The 21,288-nt window shown below is 41.0% G+C and overlaps 1 protein-coding gene across 2 annotated transcripts; it reads left to right on the top strand.

Moving 5' to 3' along the window:
- Positions 1–3,629: 3,629 nt before the first annotated feature.
- Positions 3,630–20,554, top strand: hgfa (hepatocyte growth factor a). Of its 2 annotated transcripts, none has more exons than XM_040147631.1 (17): positions 3,630–3,786; positions 3,977–4,089; positions 4,708–4,822; positions 8,867–9,009; positions 9,197–9,317; positions 9,506–9,624; positions 11,457–11,628; positions 11,802–11,935; positions 12,922–13,015; positions 14,174–14,313; positions 15,772–15,804; positions 16,042–16,150; positions 16,250–16,324; positions 16,903–17,040; positions 17,189–17,295; positions 17,410–17,543; positions 17,849–20,554. In XM_040147631.1, the coding sequence occupies exons 1-17, from the start codon at positions 3,656–3,658 to the stop codon at positions 18,023–18,025; spliced, it is 2,055 nt and encodes a 684-aa protein (XP_040003565.1). In that variant the 5' UTR covers positions 3,630–3,655; the 3' UTR covers positions 18,026–20,554. The 2 variants fall into 2 exon arrangements, with proteins under 2 accessions (XP_040003565.1, XP_040003557.1); XM_040147623.1 differs by having other exon boundaries at positions 11,784–11,935.
- The last annotated feature ends 734 nt before the right edge of the window (positions 20,555–21,288 follow it).

Raw genomic sequence — 21,288 nt, 5'->3', positions numbered from 1 at the left:
TGCGAGAAACAGACATAAGTAAGAAAATTACACTGGAGAATACAGAAGAATAAAATGAAACAAGTTAGAAAAGCTGACAGACATAATCACGCTCCCATTTTTCATATTTTTAAATTGGATTTTTGTCAGTCAGGGCTTGGTTCAAGGCCGCTTACAACAAACCTGTTCACTTTTTATGCAAACACGATCACTTTTTTATTCGCAGGCTGTCAAAGCGAGCTGCACTGGATGAGCTTGACCCCAAGCCCCGTCTCGCAGTGGCCCGGCGCGGTGTTTGATGCGTTGCTCTGGTGGTTCATTCTAAAAATGAACCTGCTCGAGGCTGGACGCCCGGCGAGCGTTCCCCAGACATTCGGTAGCCACCGCGTGCAGCGAAACTTTAAATGAAATGAATGGAGCAGCTCATCAAACTACACTTCCCTTTAGCAACCCGTTGACCCCCCCCCCCCCTGTCTAAAGGTACAAGCCCGTGGCAAAGCGCTTGGTTTCACGTACATATGCTGATGTTTAAATGCTTTGGCATTAAACTTTTTTATATAGGTCACGGTCCATTCAGCAACAGACAGTCCTGCATCTGGACTGATTCCGGCTTCCAAGAGAGGATGCAGAGCGTGGCTTGTCATGTTGCGGCACAGCAACGCGCGCGCGCGGCCAGCAGTCCCTCCAACGCACCCGGACGAGCTCGGCTCCGCTCCTCTCTGAGGCGCAGGGCTATCCGGTGGCTACAGGGGACTGTCCCGGCACTACGTCCGCCCCGCTGACATGTCACTGCGTAAAGCGCTGAGCCCATAGTTACCACCTCCGGGGGGTTGCCGACCCTGACCTCTGACCGCCCCGGAGTTGGGGAAAGTAAAACGCGCGCCCTGGAACTGTGGTATTCGTGCGTTTGTCCCCGCTAGAGAGATGGAGAAGGTGTGTGTGTGTGTGTGTGTGTGTGTGTGTGTGTGTGTGTGTGTGTGTGTGTGTGTGTGTGTGTGTGTGTGTGTTGGAGAGAGTGAGGGAGAGGGGCGGGAGAGGGGCTAACATCTGGCTGCTGAGCCCAGTTCCACATTTTGCGCTCTCTGAAGCAGATGTAATGTCTGCTTAATTCCCAGACAGAGGCACACCTTTAACCTGCCACTTTCCTGTTCTTCATAAAATAAAACCTCTCCTCTACTTTGCTTAAAATCGATACATTTTGTGATCATTGATATTACCTTTTGTGACAGTTTGTTACCAAGGAAAGCTTGACTAAAATACTTAGCCAGCTGACACTTCAGTTCTTTGCTCAAGAGCAACAAAGTGGAAGTGTGTGAGGAAGGTCAGAGTGTTGGTTATTCACCTTTCCTATCTACATTTTCAGGCTAAACAAGATACTCAAACCTGTTCCACTAAGCTATCCCTGCCTCTTCTCATTTCAATGTCATCTCTCTCATACTCGCCCTCTGAGCACCTTTTATTATAATCTCCAACTTGAGCAAATGCTTGGGATTTGGAGATAGCAGCAGTCTGACTACAAGGAGAGGAAGAGACTAAGTGAAATCTAATTGAGCAGCCTGGCCAGACATCAGGGCTGGAACAACACTGTGATGAGTGCCAGATGTGGTCCAGTGGAGCCCAAACATTAATAACACGTCCTCTCCAAAAACCATTTTCAACCACGAGGAGCCTCTAAACGCTCCACAGTTTACAATATCCTAAGTACACACACAATGTCTTGTGTCGGATCTTGGCACAGGAGCATGTTGCTGTAGCGCAGTAGCATGAGATTTTCCTGTGTGATTTATATCGCACTTGCCCCTAATTATAAACGGAAAACTATTGTAACTAAACACATAATGCATCTAAAGATCTTGCTTTTGCCCTTAGAAACCTCATTTACAGTAGTGCTCCATTCTACTGATGAATGGGCTCTTAACTTTTCCAGTGGGTAGAAATGAATGATTTGTTTCACAGAGGATTTAGACTTAAAATATGGTTTTGTCCCGCTTTTGAACCCCATCTCATATACATTATGCTATGTCTTTGCAATGATATAATTCTCTTTTGATGTACTTCTTCCAAAGAAATGGCTCTCAACAAAGGCCTATAAAGCAAACAAGAATGAATTATAATATGTCCTTTTTCACCTTTGATAGTTATGCATTTTTCCACACATACTCACATATATGTTTTTAGTATGTGTCGGATGCCAATAGCTCACTACACATAAAACTTTATTATTTAGTAGAAATGATGAATGATGCTAAAGCTTTCCAAGGAAACAGGAATTCTGATTGCATCTTATTTTGCTGCCTAAAAATATAAATGTCATCTCGTTGCTCAAAATGAAAAGCAAAAAACTAAATGTCACAGTAGTTAAACAGTAGGGGTTCTAATAGGACATTCATGGCTGTTAAGGAGTCATGAACTCAAGTTATTGCACTGGGTTTCTGTAGGAATCACGGATAGCCATTAAATTTATCAACGATAATATAAAACTGTAGCATAACAAATACCATGAAGTAGTAAAAAAAAACGAGTTTTGGCTCTTTCTGAAAGCAGTAAAATATGAGATATGCTTTCATGAGCATCAAATCTCCAACTGCGGCACTGGAGCACATCCACCTGTTGGATGGGAATCATTCGGTTCTCTTGGCTGTCTTCACAGTTCAGCAGCCACGCTGCATTTCTCAGGCATCTACCCTGGTTTGAAGCACGAGTGCTGGGGGGCATTTTAAACGGGGCTTTTTATACTAGCTTTTCTGACACATAAACTAGTCTTCTACCTCGGTTTTGGCCGGCGCAGTTGAAGCAGGATCTAAAGAAAAGTCCTCTCGAGAGCTGCAGACCAGCGGAGGGTTGAGGGGTTCTGTGTGTTGCACAATGATGCTTCAGCATGATGCAGCAGGGTGGATGCTAACATGCCAGCAAACTGCAGTTTGAGGATGCTTTCATTGACAGCAGGCCACCAAGTTCAATCAATGACAGTGAAATCGTTTCATTTTTCCTCCACTTCCTTGCCAAAATCCAGAAACCAGAATTTGTGCTTCTTGATGTTCCAATAGTCAAACCATCAGGGGAAAACTCAAGGAAATATTCTCATTGCTTTGACAAGTTTGTTTTCATCCCCAGTGCCTTGACAGCAGCAGAGAAACATTTGGCCATGTTTTCCAGTATTTGAGTAATGTTTAATGCTTTGTCAGTGAAGAGGAGATCAAAAAATTCCAAATGGTTTCTTAGAATTTTTTGGCCTTTACTCGATAGCTGACAGTGTAGATAGGAACAAGAAACAAGGGAAACTGTATGTAAGGGGTTAAAAATACTGTACATTGACACTATAGCACTATAGCCGTTAAATTTGGGTTTAATTACCCTCAGCTACCGACTCCGGCTGACGTGATCATTCAGATTTGTTGTCGCCACTTCCATATAATTAAGCACCAAGCTGGACAACTCGGAGCTTTCAGAAAAACCCAAGTCTACACTTACAATTTTGATGCTGATGTGAACAGTATTTACAAGTCATAAACATACAGTAACTCCCATATGAGGTGAACCCGGCTTTAGCAGGCCCATCTCCTTCCAGCCTAACAGCGAATCCTAATGGCTGTACGGAAACATGCAGATGGGTGTTCTCACGCTGTGCTCTTATGTTCACGCAGGTTGTTGTAGACGGACTCATCAGTCCTTACAGATGTATGAGAAGACCGAGAGCCACATGCTGGTTTGCACAGATTGTCCTCAGCCCCCGTTGGTACGAAACAGCCGGTCGCAGGAGCACTGCGCCCGAAAGTGCAAGAAGGTCAAGAAAAACTTCAACTGCAGGTGAGTTACATTTTTCTTCCTCTGTCCCTGAAGCCCAGCACGTTTTTTTTTTTGTGTTTTGGTTTTTTTTTTTTTTTTCATGGCCATGCTCCTTTAACTCCTCTTCTCCTCCAGTATGGACACAGTATTTACATATTTTTGTTGTTTATCATTCGGTCATCTCTCAACTATTTCCCGTGTGTTTCTACAGGGCCTTCGGCTTTCATAGGCACAACAGGAAATGCCACTTGCTTCCCTTTGACCGTTTCACCCACGGTGTGAAGAAGCAGGCCAACGTCAACTTTACTTTGTATGAAAAAAAAGGTGAATGTCATCCTTTTCAGATGTCTTTTAAAGTTTGACTCTGGTGTTTTTCTCGTGAGAACGTTCTGATGCAGAGAGGGATTTACACAGGCAAATTGTTTGTTGGTGATTGCAGGTTGTGCTTCTTGTGTTGGCTGCTTGATTTTTAAGATCTTTGGTTTTTCTGTTGATACAATAAAAGCAACCAACCCCCTTCACCCTCCTGCTGTTTAATCACACCAGTGGGGTTAGTCATGCAGCAGACATTAGTGGAGTGTAAACAAAAAAAATTCATTGTTTACAGTCAGAGCGCAAAGACTTTCTCAAGTACAGGCTGTGGAATCTAGCACTTTACTGCAAAATTTATGGAAACTCCCCCTGGTGACATTTAATGAACTTCAGGGAGTTGTCTGTTTTGGGAATAACACACAATCTGGGACATACTAAAACACTTGCTGTCAAACATCTTATTGACCGTACATGGAAAAAGATATTCCAGGTGGTCAATGCAACACGAGCAAATCAGCAAATGAATTGCTGAAATGCTGTTTGAATTGGCACACAAAGAGGACACAGGGGCAGTTCGTGTCAAAGTGAAAACGTGAATGGGTGTTTTTTTATGCCTTTGCCCTTACTCAGATTATATAAGGGAGTGTATCATCGGCACCAAGGACAACTACAGAGGGAGAAGGTCTTGGACGAAGTCAAACATCACTTGCCAAGCTTGGTCAGATAATAACATCAATGAGCACACGTAAGTCATCTCCTTTTTAACTAGAAAAGTCAACAAATAGTGCATTTTTATGTGGGAATATGGGGCTATTCATGTAAGGAGGGATGGTTACAAACATTCACTTGTCACCTCGAGCGTGCAGTGCCTTGCTCTGCGGCATGCCAGTAGTTGTTTTTAGGGAGGAGAAGCCAGCGCCTCTAATCTTTAGGCCTCTGACACCTTCCAGAATGTTCTTTCTATATTTCTCTGTGTCTGAAATTGTGGAGGGCCCAGCAGCGTATTTAGTGATGTTCAGATCATCCCCCTTGCACCTCAGGGGTTAAGTGAAGGTGGAGGCTCTGAGACGGTTGAACGTTTATCCGGGGTTAAGTTAGATGTCTTTCAACACATGCAGGGATGTCCTAATGAGGCTTTTTTTTTTTTTTTTGCTACACTGTAGGCCATCAGGTGTATCCCAAATATATATATTTTTTTCTCTGCTACAACAGAGGCAAGACCAGGGATTTTGCAAAGATGGTTCAGTGCCAGCATCTCATTAGTGGTGCTCATTAGTTACCAGATATTTTAACTGCAATGGGGAGGGGATTAAGAGACAGAGTAATAAGAGTTTGAAGAAGTAGAGAGGGGAGGTAGAATGAAAGAAAGAAAGATTTAGAAAGATTTATGGACTGAACTCATGTTATGTCTGTTGTCCAGCTGAGCTCACAAAGCCACAGACATACTGATAGAAAATACAAGTTCAATGATCTCCCACAATTAAAACATATTGCAGTGCTGGTCCCCATCCTCTCCTTTCCTCTCCTCTCCTCTCCTCTCCTCTCCTAAAGTCCCCCAAGTCCTCCCTTTCCTTTCCAGAGGCAGTTCTTCACATCAGGAGTCCTTTATCATTGTTTATTTGACACACATTCTCAATCTCCTTCCTGCATGGCACATGTAGCGCCCGACAACATCGCCCCGGCTTGTCAACAACTTTTAACTTTCAAAGGGTCAAAGGGAGCTTTGCTTAAGGGAGATTTAGTGCCACTGTGGGGTTACCTAACATGGGACTGTCCCGCTGTGTGAGAATTACCACCATAATGAACCACGCACCATTTGAGTTTCAGGTAACTATTATTTTCATGCTTGACCAATCACCATGGGGCAGGGGTGATTTCTCAGGAGGTTCCCTTCCAGGAATGGGACTTCCACCTGTTGTCTATATTTAGTGTTTGAACCAAGGCTATGAAGGAATGTGTATTGCTGCCCAGCCAAGTGTGGAGAAAGGAATGGAATGGAAAATGTTCTACTCATATTGATAATAATAGATTACATCACATTTATTTATTACCATACAGGCATTTATTTATTTTTCTACAAATTTCCACTGGGAGGTCAGTTAGCGCGCTTTGCTACGGGAACACACCCCTGCAGCTTGGATTTGATGTTTTGCTCGAAGGAAAAGTTTTGAGAAAAAAACCCTTATTCACCTACTTGCCAACATTGGGATGAGAACGGCTCTCATGTCTGTGTGGCAGGTTTGAAGCTTCCACCAACAGCCAGTGAGTTTAGCTTAGCAGAAGGAACTGGAAACAGTGGGAAACGGCTAGCATGGCTCGTATGACGGTAACTAGACTGGCTGTTTTCACTGAGCTACATAATACTGAACGAAGCTAAGAAAACCGTCTCCTGTCTGTAGCTTCGCATTTAACAGACAAAATTAGAGTGCTATTGATCTTCTAATCTAACTCTTGGCAAGAGAGTGAATCTGTGTATTTCCCAAAATATCTAACTGTTCCTTTTAGGAAACTTCAGCAGTTTTCAAATGTCAGCTGTCGCGCCCTGCTTCCAAAAATTCTTATTTATGTCTTAAGATTCATGAAGTCACTGCTTGCTGTCTTTAATCGCTGTATACTTTATTCCTTTGGATGCTGTAACATTGAAGAATGGCCATGTTTTTCCACAGTAACCATGTGTGTGTTGCCAGACATTTTGCAGCAGTTACTTCAGGTCTAGATTTCATCTTTAGTGATATCCAAAATCTAGTCAGTATGCTGCGCTCTCCCTGGCCCAGAGAGCGGAGCATGTGTGCATAGTGTATGCCTGCACTCCGATGGGAACAGACTTTGGCTAGGAGATGAATAACTGGCCAACATCTGTTAGCACAACATCATTATGGTTAACTTGCTCCCATGCCACAGCCCTTTTACGTACTCTCAGCAGACGCAGCCTGTTTTGAGACTTGAGGAACTTTGTAATTCCATTAAAAAAAATTAAGGATACTGTAGTATGATAGAAATATATTGAGTCTGTGAGACAAATTCACGCAACAGATGTGATTTTTGGCACTCGGCAGAGTGCTGCTTTGGAGGGGAACAAGTGTTGTGTTTTAGTGACATGCGTAAGTGAAATGTTGGTGTTAGACTTAAAGACCCCCACCAATGAAAGTCAAGTTTTTAACCTTGTTAACATGTTATAAATTATTTATATTGGTTTATATTGTATACATTGTACCAATGACAGTCTCAAAAACTGGGATTCAGACAACCTGGGTTTCACACGTCACGTACCTATGGAACAAGTCCCGTCAACTTGCGGGGTGGGTTAAAAGAAAGCTGAACTGTGCTCATCTGTGTCTGGGTCTGACTGAGGCTCAAATGTGTATGGCTGAAACTCTACGATGTTCCCTCGAACACTAACCATCTTGATGTGCGCTGCTCTTTCAACTGTCAACCTAGCTCAGGCAGTGGGGATGCACGGGGCACAAGGCCTGTGATATTTGCATATTTGAATATTCATAGAGCCAGAATTTCTCAATGATGAGGTAAGCATAGATGTGCTTCCAGCCCCTTTTCCTTCTTTTTTTGTGGGAAAAAAATGTTAAACAAAATATTAATCATAGCAGAGTATTTTTAAATACTTAAAAACGTGTCTGGAGAGGAACTTTAACCCTGTTGTATTTTGACACTTCGTTGGAAGATCTTCCCCCTCTTTCTCCTTAACACTCTCTCTCTTCGTAGCTAAGTTAAATGCCTGAGATTTGTTCTACTTCTGTGTTGAATGATGTTGTGCATTAGTGTAGAAGCCTTGCGTAACCCCCAGGGCACGGAGGGGAGAGCAGAGCAGACTCTCGCAAGAAAAGAGTCATTACCTGGGGTAGAATGTTCAGGCAAGCTACTGAAGGTAGGGTGCTTTTCCTACACATATTTTTTCTTTTTACATCATGTTAAACACTGAGCTCCCATCTTTTTGCTCACTCCATTCTGCACTCTTTTTCTTTTTTAAGCAGTTAAGTCAGTCACTTCGCTTGTTTCTATGCCGCAAACTTTTTCTCCTGTCTTCCCCCTCTGTCTCCCTGGGTGGGAGGGGGGATGTGGTCGGCATGGATCAGGGGGTGTTGACATTCCAGCTTTTCATCATCCTGCCCTGACAGAAGATGAATTTCACACACTGTCCATTTAGTATGGGGATCCGATGCCGCTCCCCATTGTTGCTCCCCATATGTTTGGTTTAGCCAGGTTCTTTTTCTTACAGTTTTACAGTCGCTTGTTCAGACTGACTTGATGTAGCAGTTGACAGAGAGGGATTAGGTTTAAACGTGTTCAAAGGCTGCCAGTAAATGACCTGCTTGGGCTGCTCTAAGTGGTTCGTAGCATGGTTCTGTGCTGTTGGTGGTCACTGTGCTGTGACAGAGTCTGGCTGCTTCACACATGAGGGAGCTAGGATATGGTAAGGATAGGATAAGGAGTCAGTAAGGTGACCAAGCAAAAGGTGCAAACCTGGAGAGGAGTAACATATTGATGACTTACTTTGCATACCATTGCTATGGCCGGTCATTCCAGGATTTATAATTTAACCTGATAACCCATGTAACCCATTTTAGGCGCTACCAATGCTCAGAATTAAGCTTACATCTTGTTGTAAGTGCCTTTTGTGTTTATTTGGTTTGTTACTGGAAGCACTAGCAGAGAGGTACGATACTGTATATACTACTGGAGCAGCCAAGTGTGCAAGTACTCCCTAAAATTTATTTATACAGCTCATAGTATCAGTTAACACTTTCAATGATGTCTGTCTACTCCCGTGTAGGTTTTATCCCGATAGGTACCCAACGCAAGACCTGAGGGAGAACTTCTGTCGGAATCCAAACAATGATCCTGGTGGTCCATGGTGCTACACCACAGACCCCAACGTACGAGCTGAGGAGTGTGGCATACCACGGTGTTCAGAGGGTAAGACAATGGACAATAAGATTCAGACAGAAAAACTCAGGTTCATGTAAGAAAGCAAAAACCGACAGGTGATTGAGCATTTAATCAACGTTTATGTGGTTTATTTCTTTGTAGAAGTCCTACCTTTTGTTGTCATTCATTACTAGAGAAAAGATTTTTTCAATATATTTTGTTTCTTTGTTGACAGAAGTCTGTATGATTTGTAATGGGGAGGATTACCGGGGCAAAATGGACCATACAGAGAGCGGCAAGGAGTGCCAGCGATGGGACTCAGCAAGGCCTCACAAACACCACTTCCAGCCCAAAAAGTAAGCTGCAAAGCCGATAATCACATACTAACCTTTCTCACGGACAACACCAGCACACACCCATTACAGATGCTTAAAGAGATGACGCTAATACTCGGGAGAGGTAGACTTCACCAGTTGTTATGACCTACTTCTCTCCCTCCTAATTTTTTCTTTCCTCCCTGTATGCTCTCTGTTTCTTCACTCAGGTATAGGGACAAAGATTTAAAAGACAACTACTGCCGTAACCCGGATAATCGTCTCCGTCCCTGGTGCTACACCATGGATCCCAAAACTCCATGGGAGTACTGCAACATCACTGTGTGTGGTACGGGCCTACGTACAGTATATACTCAGATCTGGGGCTTGGGCTTTTTGGACGAAGTCTTCAACAAAGCAGCAGAAGACTAAATAATTTTTATACTATGATTTATGACTCTTATGTTGCTAGTTTTCCTCAACTTCTAGTCACCTCACAACCTTATAACAGTGTGTATCACACAGTTAGGAATCCATTGTAAGATTCAAAAGTGGACATAGCATTGAGTATCTGTTGCTTGGTTTTTGGACAGATTGCAGTTTAGTACTACCAGCAAGTGGTTTGAGTGCGCCAGGGGGTTTGTTACATACAGGACTTTTGTGGTTTTGGGGTTCTTGTGGTCTGAGTAAAAAAGCTCCCCGTCTCCCCTGCAGAGTCTCAGAAGACTTTTGTTTACCCGGCTGGGTGTTTCATGTGGTGCTTGGCTTCAAATCCTTCTACCTCAATAAGGGCGAGTAAATAGGTTGTTTTTAAATGGGATTGTCTGACTTCAGAGACCCTGAAGTGTTTTACTGAGACCAATCACAGATGACAAGGGGCTATAAAGTGGAGGACTACAATTGAGGCTACTATACTGAGATGCCACACATAGCCCATTAGAAGGTCTAATAGCCATTTTGGTGGTGTGAACATTGTTTTTAAAATCATGATATATATAGACAAGGGGCAAATTACAGGAAAAACCTGAATTAATGTGTGAAGAACAAAACAACTGCAGAGGCTTCCATGCAGGGCTCAGGGAGTCAGTGTATAACGTAACTTCACTTGACTTAATCACATTTGAGTCTAAAAGAGTTGTAGTGTAGATAACTTTTGCCTTCATACATAATATAAAAGACAGAGGAAAAAGAAAAAGAATGGTTGCCAAAAAGAGGTCACACCTTTGGAAAATTTGTTCATTTTTTCTTTGAAAGTACATTGAAATATTCCCACATGCTCAACCACAAACACACAGAGCATCTCTCTTTGTCTCTGTCAGACACATACACACATGTACTTTACAGTACATGTTATGATTTACAGCCAGGGCGGAGGATCTGCATTTGTCCAGATGTGTGTATCCCTCAATGCCTGCCCTCAGAAAGATAAAAACCAATGACCTGTACTACGCAGAGCACACAGACACTGGCATGCATTACATCAAGCCAAAGAATCCCTCTTTTCCACCCATCTTCTTGTTTCTGCTTCAAAACATTCCCTTTCCTCCTCCATCTTATCCAATCTCATTTGTCAAAGGCTAAAGAAACAGAGCCAGAAATCCGGAGGGGAGAAGTCGCTCCCTATGTACTGCTATTCCCGCTCTCCTGAAAAGCAGAATTCCATCTGAAGATGTTTGAAATTGTTTTCCGGTGGATAAAGTTGCCCCAGCCAGTCTGGATTGGATGTGATGTGTTTGGTTGGGCTGCAATAAACAAATACAGCAGAAGCAGAATTTTGTTGTTTACTGGTGAGGCAATGATGTATTCATAAATATGATCAAGTTCGAGGTTATTCTTTTTACAATAACTTGTGACATTGTGTCCCGTAAGCAAGTTAAATAACTGCATATTGTTGTGGATGTCCCTATGAACAAGAATGCGGGGCACCAGTGTTATGAATACACAGAAAGTCTCCTATCAAAGTTGAGACAAGGAGGAGGGGGGTGCTACTGTTTTTGATCATCTGTCTCTAGGTTAAACATGACACATTCTTCTGGGGATTAATTCTCCCTCCTTTCTCTCCCTCCCTCCTTCCTGCCTTCAGTTTGTCCATCTCACTCTCTTTAGCATTTTTTTCTTAGCCTTCTTTCTTATGCTTACACTCCCAATTAAAGTTTCTATGTCTTTTTTTTTCATTGCTAGAGTCGGACTCCACTGAGGACACAGATGTCAATGTAACGACCTCCTGTGTCCAGGGAAAGGGCACAGATTACAGAGGCACAATGAATGTCACTCCTGAGGGCGTGACTTGTCAGCGCTGGGACTCTCAGTTCCCCCATGACCACTCATTTCTTCCTCAGAACTTCAAATGCAAGTGAGTAATGCTTGTTTCATGGCTCCTGAAAGCTGGGATTCAGTTCTCTCTGCTATGTCAAGGAGGCGAATTGTTCATTTTGTGCATTTGAATTAGAATTGATAGCTTTGCTGTATCAAAAAATACAGTCTTTAGCACCATCATTTAAATTGTAGTTTGTGTGTGTGTTACAGAGACCTCAGAGAGAACTACTGCCGTAACCCTGATGGGGCAGATTACCCATGGTGCTTCACTACAGACCCTAATCAGAGGATAGCCAACTGCACCCACATCCCCAGGTGTGATGCTGAGGCCACACAAAAAATAGGTAATTACTGTAGGACTTCCTTTTTAAGGGAACAGTTTGAAATTTTTGGTAAATCTTCTTATTCATTTTCTTGCCAAGGGTTAGATGAAAATATTTTCATGTCTGTATGGTATATATGTAACTACAGCCAGCAGCTGACATTGTTTTTACATTTCGGTTTTTGTATCAAACACATATTAAAGATATGTTAATCACTGAAATTTACAGGTGCTAGCAGGCGGATTTTGTTACCTTTGGACAGAGTCAGGCTGGCTGTTTTCCTCCTGTTAATGCTACGCTAAGCTAAGATAAGCTAAACGGCTCCTGGTACTAGCTACATATTTACCATTCAGATATGAGTTTGGCATTAATCTTCGCATTTAACTCTCAGCAAGAAAGCGAATACGTGTATTTCCCGAAATGTCAAACTATTCCTTTAAGATTACCAAAGCATTTTCTAGGTGCCAAACCTCAAAAGAATTTTGTAAATTACTATGCAAGTTATTTTTTGAATAATGTGATTGAAATGCTGAACAACAGATGCTTGAAAAGACATGTCAAGTTTTTGCAAAGTGGAATTACACAGACACTTTCTGTATTGCTCCCACAGGACTGGGCCACTTGGCAGCGTGCTGCCAAATGAATTCCATTTCATGGAATAACACAAAAACTAGACTTTGGCAATAGAGCTTGCTGTCATTTCCCATGTTTCTCAGCTATATATTTCAGAAGACCACACATGTCAAAAAGTGGCCAGTCAGTTAGTACAGGCCTGCCTCGGATTCTGTTTTAGAAAAGACATAGTAAGGCCTAAATTTTCTATTAAGCTTGAGAACCACCAGTTGCAAATGGGTCCTTGACATTAAATTGATCCAAACCAGAAAGAGAAGCGTACGTCCAAATCACTTGTTTGTCTCTGCACATGCAACAGTGTGCATTTTTGAGTATGCATGCCTGGTAATATTTAACAAGGTGGTCTAAAATAACTTTATCCTGTTTTTCTTCAGAGTGTTACGAAGACAACGGAGAGACATACCGGGGCACTTTATCAATAACTCGTTCTGGGATTCCCTGTGCAGACTGGTCACATCACATAAACAGGTAACAAACTAATTTATTCTAAATTTGTTGTGTTGCTCTTCTTGCTAACTACCAGCCAAGCTTCAACTGTGCTAAGTAACACTGGAAATATTTCCTAGAGAGGCTGACATTCTTTTCAGCTCAGTTGATGAGTGTTTGTTTACAGCTTAGTTCCCATTGCCTTGTGAAAATCCCTTTCATATGAATGAAGCTATGCAGTGAAAACAAACAGGGAGAGGAAATCAGGGGTTCCTCAGGGGTCAATACGAGGCCCAATTATTATTCATCTAACTGACGAGAGGAAACCCTGGGGTGCTCTCTAAGTGACCCATCCTGACGGAGAGGCTGCCCACTATAGGGCTGTAGCTTCACGCTGAAGTCAGGCTGTTGGAATTACTTAATTTATAGGAACTTTAAAAGCCAAAATGGCACAGACAGATGGACATGTTCCAGAGCTGACCCCTGACCCCAGGAAGTGCTTTCTGAGGAAAGTAGATCAAAGCCAATCAGCTCCCTCGCGTAGACTGTAGCCAGCGAGTCTACCCTGCTCAAGGTTAAGGGTCATCCCAGGAAAAACTGCTGAGAGCTACAGCTTGTTTAACATTCTCCTGGGAAATGGAATTATGTTCACCTCCTGACAAATTGTTGTCAATCGCTTAGCATTATTTTTACCTAGTAATTGCTTTTCGGGGATATTTTGGATATCTTAGAAGATTACATTTAATTCCTGTAGAACCAAGTGGAAATCTGCAAAAAGACACACGATTAGATATGAATTCCTACAGATCGGGAGCACAACCAAATTGTTCCATGGAGGATATGGCTCCTATTGGTCTGAGCCCTGCTGAATGCTTAGAGTGCATACTTTCATACTCCCATGAGCACTCTCTTCACGAAACTCTGCGTTTCCTTCTACGGGCTCAGTGCAGCGAATGCAGAGGATTCATTGCACTATAGAAAAGCCAGAGTCAGACTTTCCAGGCATACCATAGTTATATACAGTGTGTATGTACTGTATGTGCATAACAGTATGTGTGCGACTCACTTTATCTCCACATGTTGTTTTAGAGTGTGAGTGTGTGTATGAATCTTAATGAGACATTGACCAATGTTAGTTGTAATACACTGTGTGGAAAATAACAAATGGAATATGAGAATCTGTATTTGTGTGTTTTACAGTGGGGATTCTCACTCTACAGTATCCCATGTAGGGCTGCAGAAGAACTACTGTCGGAACCCAGACCGGGACAAGCATGGCCCCTGGTGTTACACCAATCCAAATAACCGCTTGGCTTGGGACTACTGCAAACTGAAGCACTGTGAGTGGCTTAAATAACCTTGTCTCCTCTAGTGTCCATCTTTGTAACAGTAGACATATCAGTTTTATGTCTGCCATAAATGATGCACATGTCGTAGTACAATTTTCTAATGAGCAGACCCTTAAAGGAGTAGTTTAACATTATTCGATTTCTTGCTGAAAGTTAGATAAGAAAATCGATGCCACTCGTTTATATAGATTAAACATACAAGATATAATAGCTCATTAGTTAGCTTTACAGTTGCAGGTACGTTGATTTTCTTACCTTTGGACAGAGCCAAGCTAGCTTTTACCCCTTGTTTCCAGTCTTTGTGCTAAGCTAAGCTAACTGGCTGATGGATCTGGCTTTATATTTACCTGACAGACATGACGGTGGTATCAATCTTCTCACGCAACTTTCAGCAAAAAAGCAGAACAGAAGATCAGAACAAGATCAGAAGCATTGCTCACTGCTCGAAGAAAGTTTTTTTGCACACCATTTTGCTCATCATACACTTGCTTTTAAATATGCGTTCATAGGCAAATGATGGCTAACCCATGTGTCCTGCATGCATGTATCTTGTATGTTCTCAGAAATTAAGACTGCTTGTCTGACACATTCAATTAAGCCCATGAACAGTGGGGAAGGTACATCAGGATGTGAAGCAAGTCAGCAGAAAGTCTCGAAAAGAAACTAGTAGCACTTATTGAGGCTAATGCTTCTTCTGCTTCTAAACATTAAAAATAAAGTAACCTCCAAAAGTGTCCCAATGTTTAATCATAATTACGTTGTGCAAAAGTTCTCAGGGAAGTCGTATGTGAACAATGCCACTCAGATAACAGCTGTGTGTCTATGTGTATAGACTGGTAAAGAAAAAAGCAATAAGTATTTCATAAGCCTTTCAAACTGTCAAAACAGCTCATCTGAAAGAGAATGCATTAGTATTTACTATATAGAAAAAGACAGTGTTGGTGTATGAATAAAGTACAATGAAATACCACAAGTGATTTAGTTTTGCAGCCTTTATCAACTCCAACTAAAATCGTATAACTTTTATTAAGCTTGGCTGTCGGCTGACATGATGTGTTAGCCATGGTTTTGTCAGCATGATGCTCAGCAGGTCTCTTCTGCCATCCTTTTATTTGAGAAAACACATACTCAGCTGGACTCAACTTTTTCTTTCGCTGGTTTCAATCGGGTTGCATTGAAGAGCCCCTTTGGAATGGCTGCACAATAATTTCCGTAATGTAAAACATGTCTTCCATGAAGTTTTTGAGGTCTTGAGCAAATTTATTTCCCGCCTTTGCTAACTGATATTGCCTCCAACAATGATTCAGATTCTGAGTCACGTCTTTATAAAGTAAAGAAAGGTGTCTTTTTCACTGAGGTTTTTTGTGTTAATGTAAGGTCAGAGCTCTGAATTACTTCCACTTCTGTAGGGTCTCTTCTTAGTGTTCTGCTTTTCTTTAATTCTATCAGGTGAATCAGCTACAGTGGCTCCTCAACCACATGGTGAGTAGCATTTTTACTTATCTGGCTTTTACCAGTCTAGTCCACTTCCTCCTCTTCTTATCTCTAATCTTACCTCTTTTCCTTTAACTCTTAATATCAAATCCGTCTGTTGTCATTTACCTAACTAAACAAATCATATTTTATTTCTGTCTTTTGAAGTTTTAATAAACCCTTTCCCATTGAAATTCCAATAATACATCCATCTAACATACAGTTTCAAAATGTCTCCTTATTTAGCTCTAACCAGACCCAAGATATCATGCTTCGTGCATATAAACACTAGAATAGTTGGAGGACATCAAGTTCGAGGTACAGATGGCAGTTGGGTTGTTAGCATCCAAAGAGAGTAAGTAATTTGATTTCTTTGTGTTTTTAGAGAATTTCTTTTACCACTCTTTATGCTACCCTCTGTAATGAATAAAATGGTCTTCTTAAATTTTCTTAGGAAAGTTCATTTGTGTGGTGGCTCACTGATCAGAGAAGACTGGGTTTTGACAGACCAACAGTGCTTCACCTCCTGGTAATACTCCACCTTCTGATACTCCTGGTAGTTCCCTTTCTGAAACTTATCCCTATTATTCTGTGTCTGACTTACCTTCACCAAATCCCTTTCGCATTTACCTCTTCCATTTACTCTCCATTCACATATCTATCAAAATTGATTCTCTCAATACTGTTTAAAGTGAGGATGCAGGCTGGATCCCGTTTACTGAGACTTACCCTCTCCCAAACAGGCCTGACCTGAGATATGGAACAAAATAGTTTGGACTGGAGATCTGTTTAACTTCTGCATGCATATAGTATCTCTGTCATCTGCAGCAGTGGCTTTAATGAAAACCTCCCTATCTCTGTAGTAATGTACAGTACTGTAAATATTACATATGGTGTAGATCAGCAGCTTTTAGCTGATACTTTGAAGTACAATGTGTGTAGTAGAGTTTGCCTGAAACATTGTCTATTTTTTTGCTTTTTTGCCTTGAAGGCAAATTAGTTTAAACACTGGTCAATTACATCATTCTTTTAGAAGTCACAAATACTGTGACTACAAGTCACAAATACTTTAAGTTTCTATCTTACACTGGTCCTTGTGGTCATCAGTGTTCCAGATCTCAGGGATTACAGTGTGCAGGTTGGCCTGCGCCACCTCAACGAGTCCTCAAACCATCCAAGACTACGCATCTCTCGCCTGATTTGCGGCCCAGAAGGTTCCAACCTGGTTATGCTGAAACTTGCAGAGTAAGTTCTCATCCAGACGCGAGATTTCCGCTGATGTTTAAGATCCTAATATTAGTTGAGGTATTGTGATAAGAAAGGTTATTTATTCATCTGCATACAGTATGTTTTATAAGTGACTATACTCAACTGACGGTTCTGTTTGTTCTAGTCCTGCGCCTGTGTCTGAGGGTGCCTCCACTATTCATCTTCCAGTAAAAGACTGTCACATCACTGAAGGCACCAACTGCACCATGTATGGATGGGGGGAAACCAAAAGTACTGCCTTCTTTCACCAATATGCCATGCCACATTCCATTTTGACCATTATTCAAACAAATGGATGCGTGTAACCTTTAACACTCACTGGATTGTGTTTTCTTCTCTGTTCAGATACAGGACATGACGAGGCACTGAACACTGTAACCATGCCCATGGTTAACAATGAAATGTGCTCACAAATCAAAGGGGATGCTGGGGAAAGCAGAATATGCGCAGGTGGCAAGAGAGGAGAAGGTGTATGTGATGTAAGAATCACAAATCAATGTCTGTATCATTAAAACAGAGAAACAGAAACAACATGAATATAACATGATTGTACAATACTCAAAAGGTCATTCACCCAAATATCAAAGACCATGGCAACAACTAGATATCTAATTTTCTTTGAACTACTTTGTACTGAAGAAATAGTCCCAATGAATTTTATGGATAATTTTGACAAACTGTGACTTTTAAAATACATTTTGTCCATCATTTGGAATTTGGTTTAGTTTGAAAATATACAGTGTTGTTTAATCATTTTAAAATTTTCTCTACTGTTTTCTTGCAGAGAGACAATGGAGGTCCATTGGTCTGCCAGGAACATGAGCGCAAAGTTATCATCGGTGTGAGCATCCAAAGGACAAAATGTGCCTCATCGCAGCCTGCACTTTTTGTTAACGTTGCTTTCTACTCGGAGTGGATATATAAAGTGTTCAAACTCTACCCCAGTTTGGAGAAGAACTAAAATATTGTGGTGTGAAAAGTAGCTCCATACAGGACTTTACCGCAGCCTGCGAGAAGAGGGACGACTTCGGGCCAGAAAATTCCAAGAACTCTCCAGGATTGACCACAGGGGAGAAATTTGGAAAATCACCTTATGGAAAGTGGCCATTTTGGGGTTTTGCAGCTGAATTTGTCATTTTACGAAGAGGACAGAGACTAGTGATTGAAGAATGGATATAATAAGATGGAATCTCACTCATTCTTCCATTTTGCAAGAGTTGACACGCAGGTTGTTAGCCTTAATATCATTTTTACATCCAAAGTCTCGGGCACATGGACGGCGTACTAATTGTATTTTGGCATGTTCAGAATTTCTTAAGCCATGCAAACAAAGACAATGAGAATGGCACCTGTGACTCAGTATTATCTCCTGGAATATACTTGAATATGAACAGAACCCAGATCGCTGTTGCATACGACTCAAGGTAGCCTTCTGTGACTGGAATTTCTTTCTTTTTTTCTTTTTTCTTTATGTGTTGAGCTGGACTGCAAAACACATCCTTTTACCTCCAACACAAGTGATGTGGAAGGACAGAAATGGTGTTCCATAATCTCAACAAATGTTCTGATTTGGTCACGTGTTTTACGATACCGTACTAATATCAACGTAACCAAAAATATCCAACAAAAAACTAATGTGATACCAAAAAGGAAGAAAATATGAGCATGACAAAGTCATTATAAACTCAGCATTACAGACACTAAAGTCCCTGAGAAAATAGTGATTAAGCCAATCAGTCTGCAAATCCAATCCTATAATTGGCTTCAGATATACCAGTAGTTAAGTATATAGAATACGCTGCTTGAAAAGCTAACTGCAGCAGCCTTGGCAAACCATTCAGTGCTAATTGTGTGCAGTAGCTGGACTACCTTTTCCCCAGTTAGCTGTAACTGTTAGTTTCCCCGTGAGACGATCTAAGTACGACTGAGCGAACTGCTCCAAATCTTATGCTAATAGGTGAAGCATGAGAGAGAGAAGAGCCATGCCAAATGTAACATGGTTATTTGGTCTCCAGTTTGGAGGGAACTGTGGCCCCTGGCGGGCTGTGTGTGGTCAGTAGGATATTTTATGCTTTTTTTATTTCATGGAAAGTGACTCCTTATGTACATAACTGCAGATTTATTGCGTATTGTTCTGCCGTGCTGTAAGATTTTATAGGTCTTATAGATCTGAAATATTTTTGGTTCACTTAGTAACGTCAGATTGGCTTCTTCCTGCCTCTGATTATGTTTAATATTTAAAGAGACTGCTAGCTTGTAAGCAGTAGTTAGGTATATTTATTTTTTTAATTAGCAGAAGACATTGCAGATAAACCCAGATTTTGGTGATACTTGGTTTTTGTTTCTTTTATTCTGAGAGTAATTAAAGATCCCATAAGGACTGGGTGCATGTTTGACTCCCAGGTTAAAGCCAAAGAAAAATAAAATAACATGCCATTGACAGTATGCCTTATACGGTCAAACTTCTAAATTTAGGGTGCTTCTTTCATTTTAAGTTACTGTTGTTCTGCCCAGGGTTAAATTCTTCTTTTTAATTTGAGGGGCATTAAACAAGGAAGTGAAATTTGAACATGCAATACACACAAACACGAGAAAACAGTCACAGACGTGCAAATGTTTTCATTTACAAATTTTTATTTAAGATATTTGGCAAATATGATGCCTAGTCAATGAGGAACATACCACTACAGGTGATTTGAAATCATTGGCATGGTGTTGGCCACTTTGGATATAGTAAATGATCACTTGTTTATCATAAACATGATGATAACATCATGTTTCTTTAAAGTCAGATCAACACTTTCTGATTAGGATTGACCTGTAGTTAGAATGGAAAGAAAACGTTTCTCCAACAAGATTCTCTGTTTACCACAATTTCTGATTAGGCAAAACTTTGCAGATCGCCAGATTATAGCCCTGAATACCCTAAATGATGCCCCAGTGGCCCTGTGATTCCCATTCAATGACAGCAGTGTATTTTAGTGGTGTTGTGTTTGTGTGGCTGTTACTAGAACATTAAAGCGTGAAAATCCATTCACAGCTCCAAAATGAGTGTTCTGAATATCACCTGGAAAATGGTAGATACCATGAGAAAAGATCGAACAACCCTCTTAGCCCTGGTTACAGCCAAGACGTAAGCCTATGAAGCAGCAATTTAAAAGAAGGATGCTTCATTAAAGGTGACCGACTGATTCAATAGGGGAAACCAAATGCCAAATATTCTTAGTTATGTGGCAGATCTTGTCACTGTGTTGTGAATTGATCCGTTTTCTTGTCAACCAAGCTCTTATGGAGCTGTAACTGTTATTTAATTTACCTTTATGTAAATAGCCTCGCGCATTCTGTAAATTACAATTTGTAATTTTTGTAAATATCTTACTTAAGTATTTTTATTTCATGGTCATTCTGTTTATATGTTTGTATTATATAAACTTTAAATATCACAGCTGCTATTTTGTGTTAGTGAGTTGTTTTATATCTATGACCTTTTCTGAACTTTGTAGCCTTTGTATTATTCCTATTTTAATAAACAACTTGACATCACGTTTAGCTATACTCTGTACCTGTCTTCCTTTCTCTTGGCACCCCCCCCCCCCCCCCCCATGTAATATGTTGTATGCCAGCAACACATTCACAATCTGTTTACTCGGTTTTTGGCAGTTTACTCCCTATATCACTCAGAGCAGCAAATTCTAGTGAGTGATAAATGTTCTTGGTTGAAAGCAACAGAGGTCATCCATAAAACTACTGAAGAAGATAAATAATAACATTTCTTAAGAAACATTCGGATAACAAATTTGGACATCCCTGACTTAAGTAATATACAGTTTAACTTGGATCGCCTTTTCAGCAACTCTAAAACGTTTGGTTGCTCAATATGAGATAAGATATACTTAATGCTCCAAATGTAAGATTAATGTTTGTGTTGAATCATTACAATGAGGTCAAAACTGTTTGATGGCAGACTTTTTGGTAACCATTGGTGGTAAAAGGAACTTATTTACTTTTATATATAACATTTTTTGATTATCTATAGTGATAAAACGACACCTAAGTAGCAGTTTACTGTTGTAGTGGGTCAATGTGGAGCTAGTTTAGTCCGGTTGTTCCTAACTTAAGGGTCCTGCCCCTCCAGAGGGTCACAAGATAAATCTGAAAGGTCGTGAGATGATTATTATGAAAGAAGAAAGAAACAATGTTCTTCTGGACAAATACGTTTACATT

This window comes from Xiphias gladius, chromosome 2, assembly GCF_016859285.1.
Source record: "Xiphias gladius isolate SHS-SW01 ecotype Sanya breed wild chromosome 2, ASM1685928v1, whole genome shotgun sequence".
NCBI lineage: Eukaryota > Metazoa > Chordata > Actinopteri > Istiophoriformes > Xiphiidae > Xiphias > Xiphias gladius.
The sequence above is the reverse complement of the archived record's forward strand: the minus strand, read 5'-3'. Positions and strand labels throughout refer to the sequence as shown.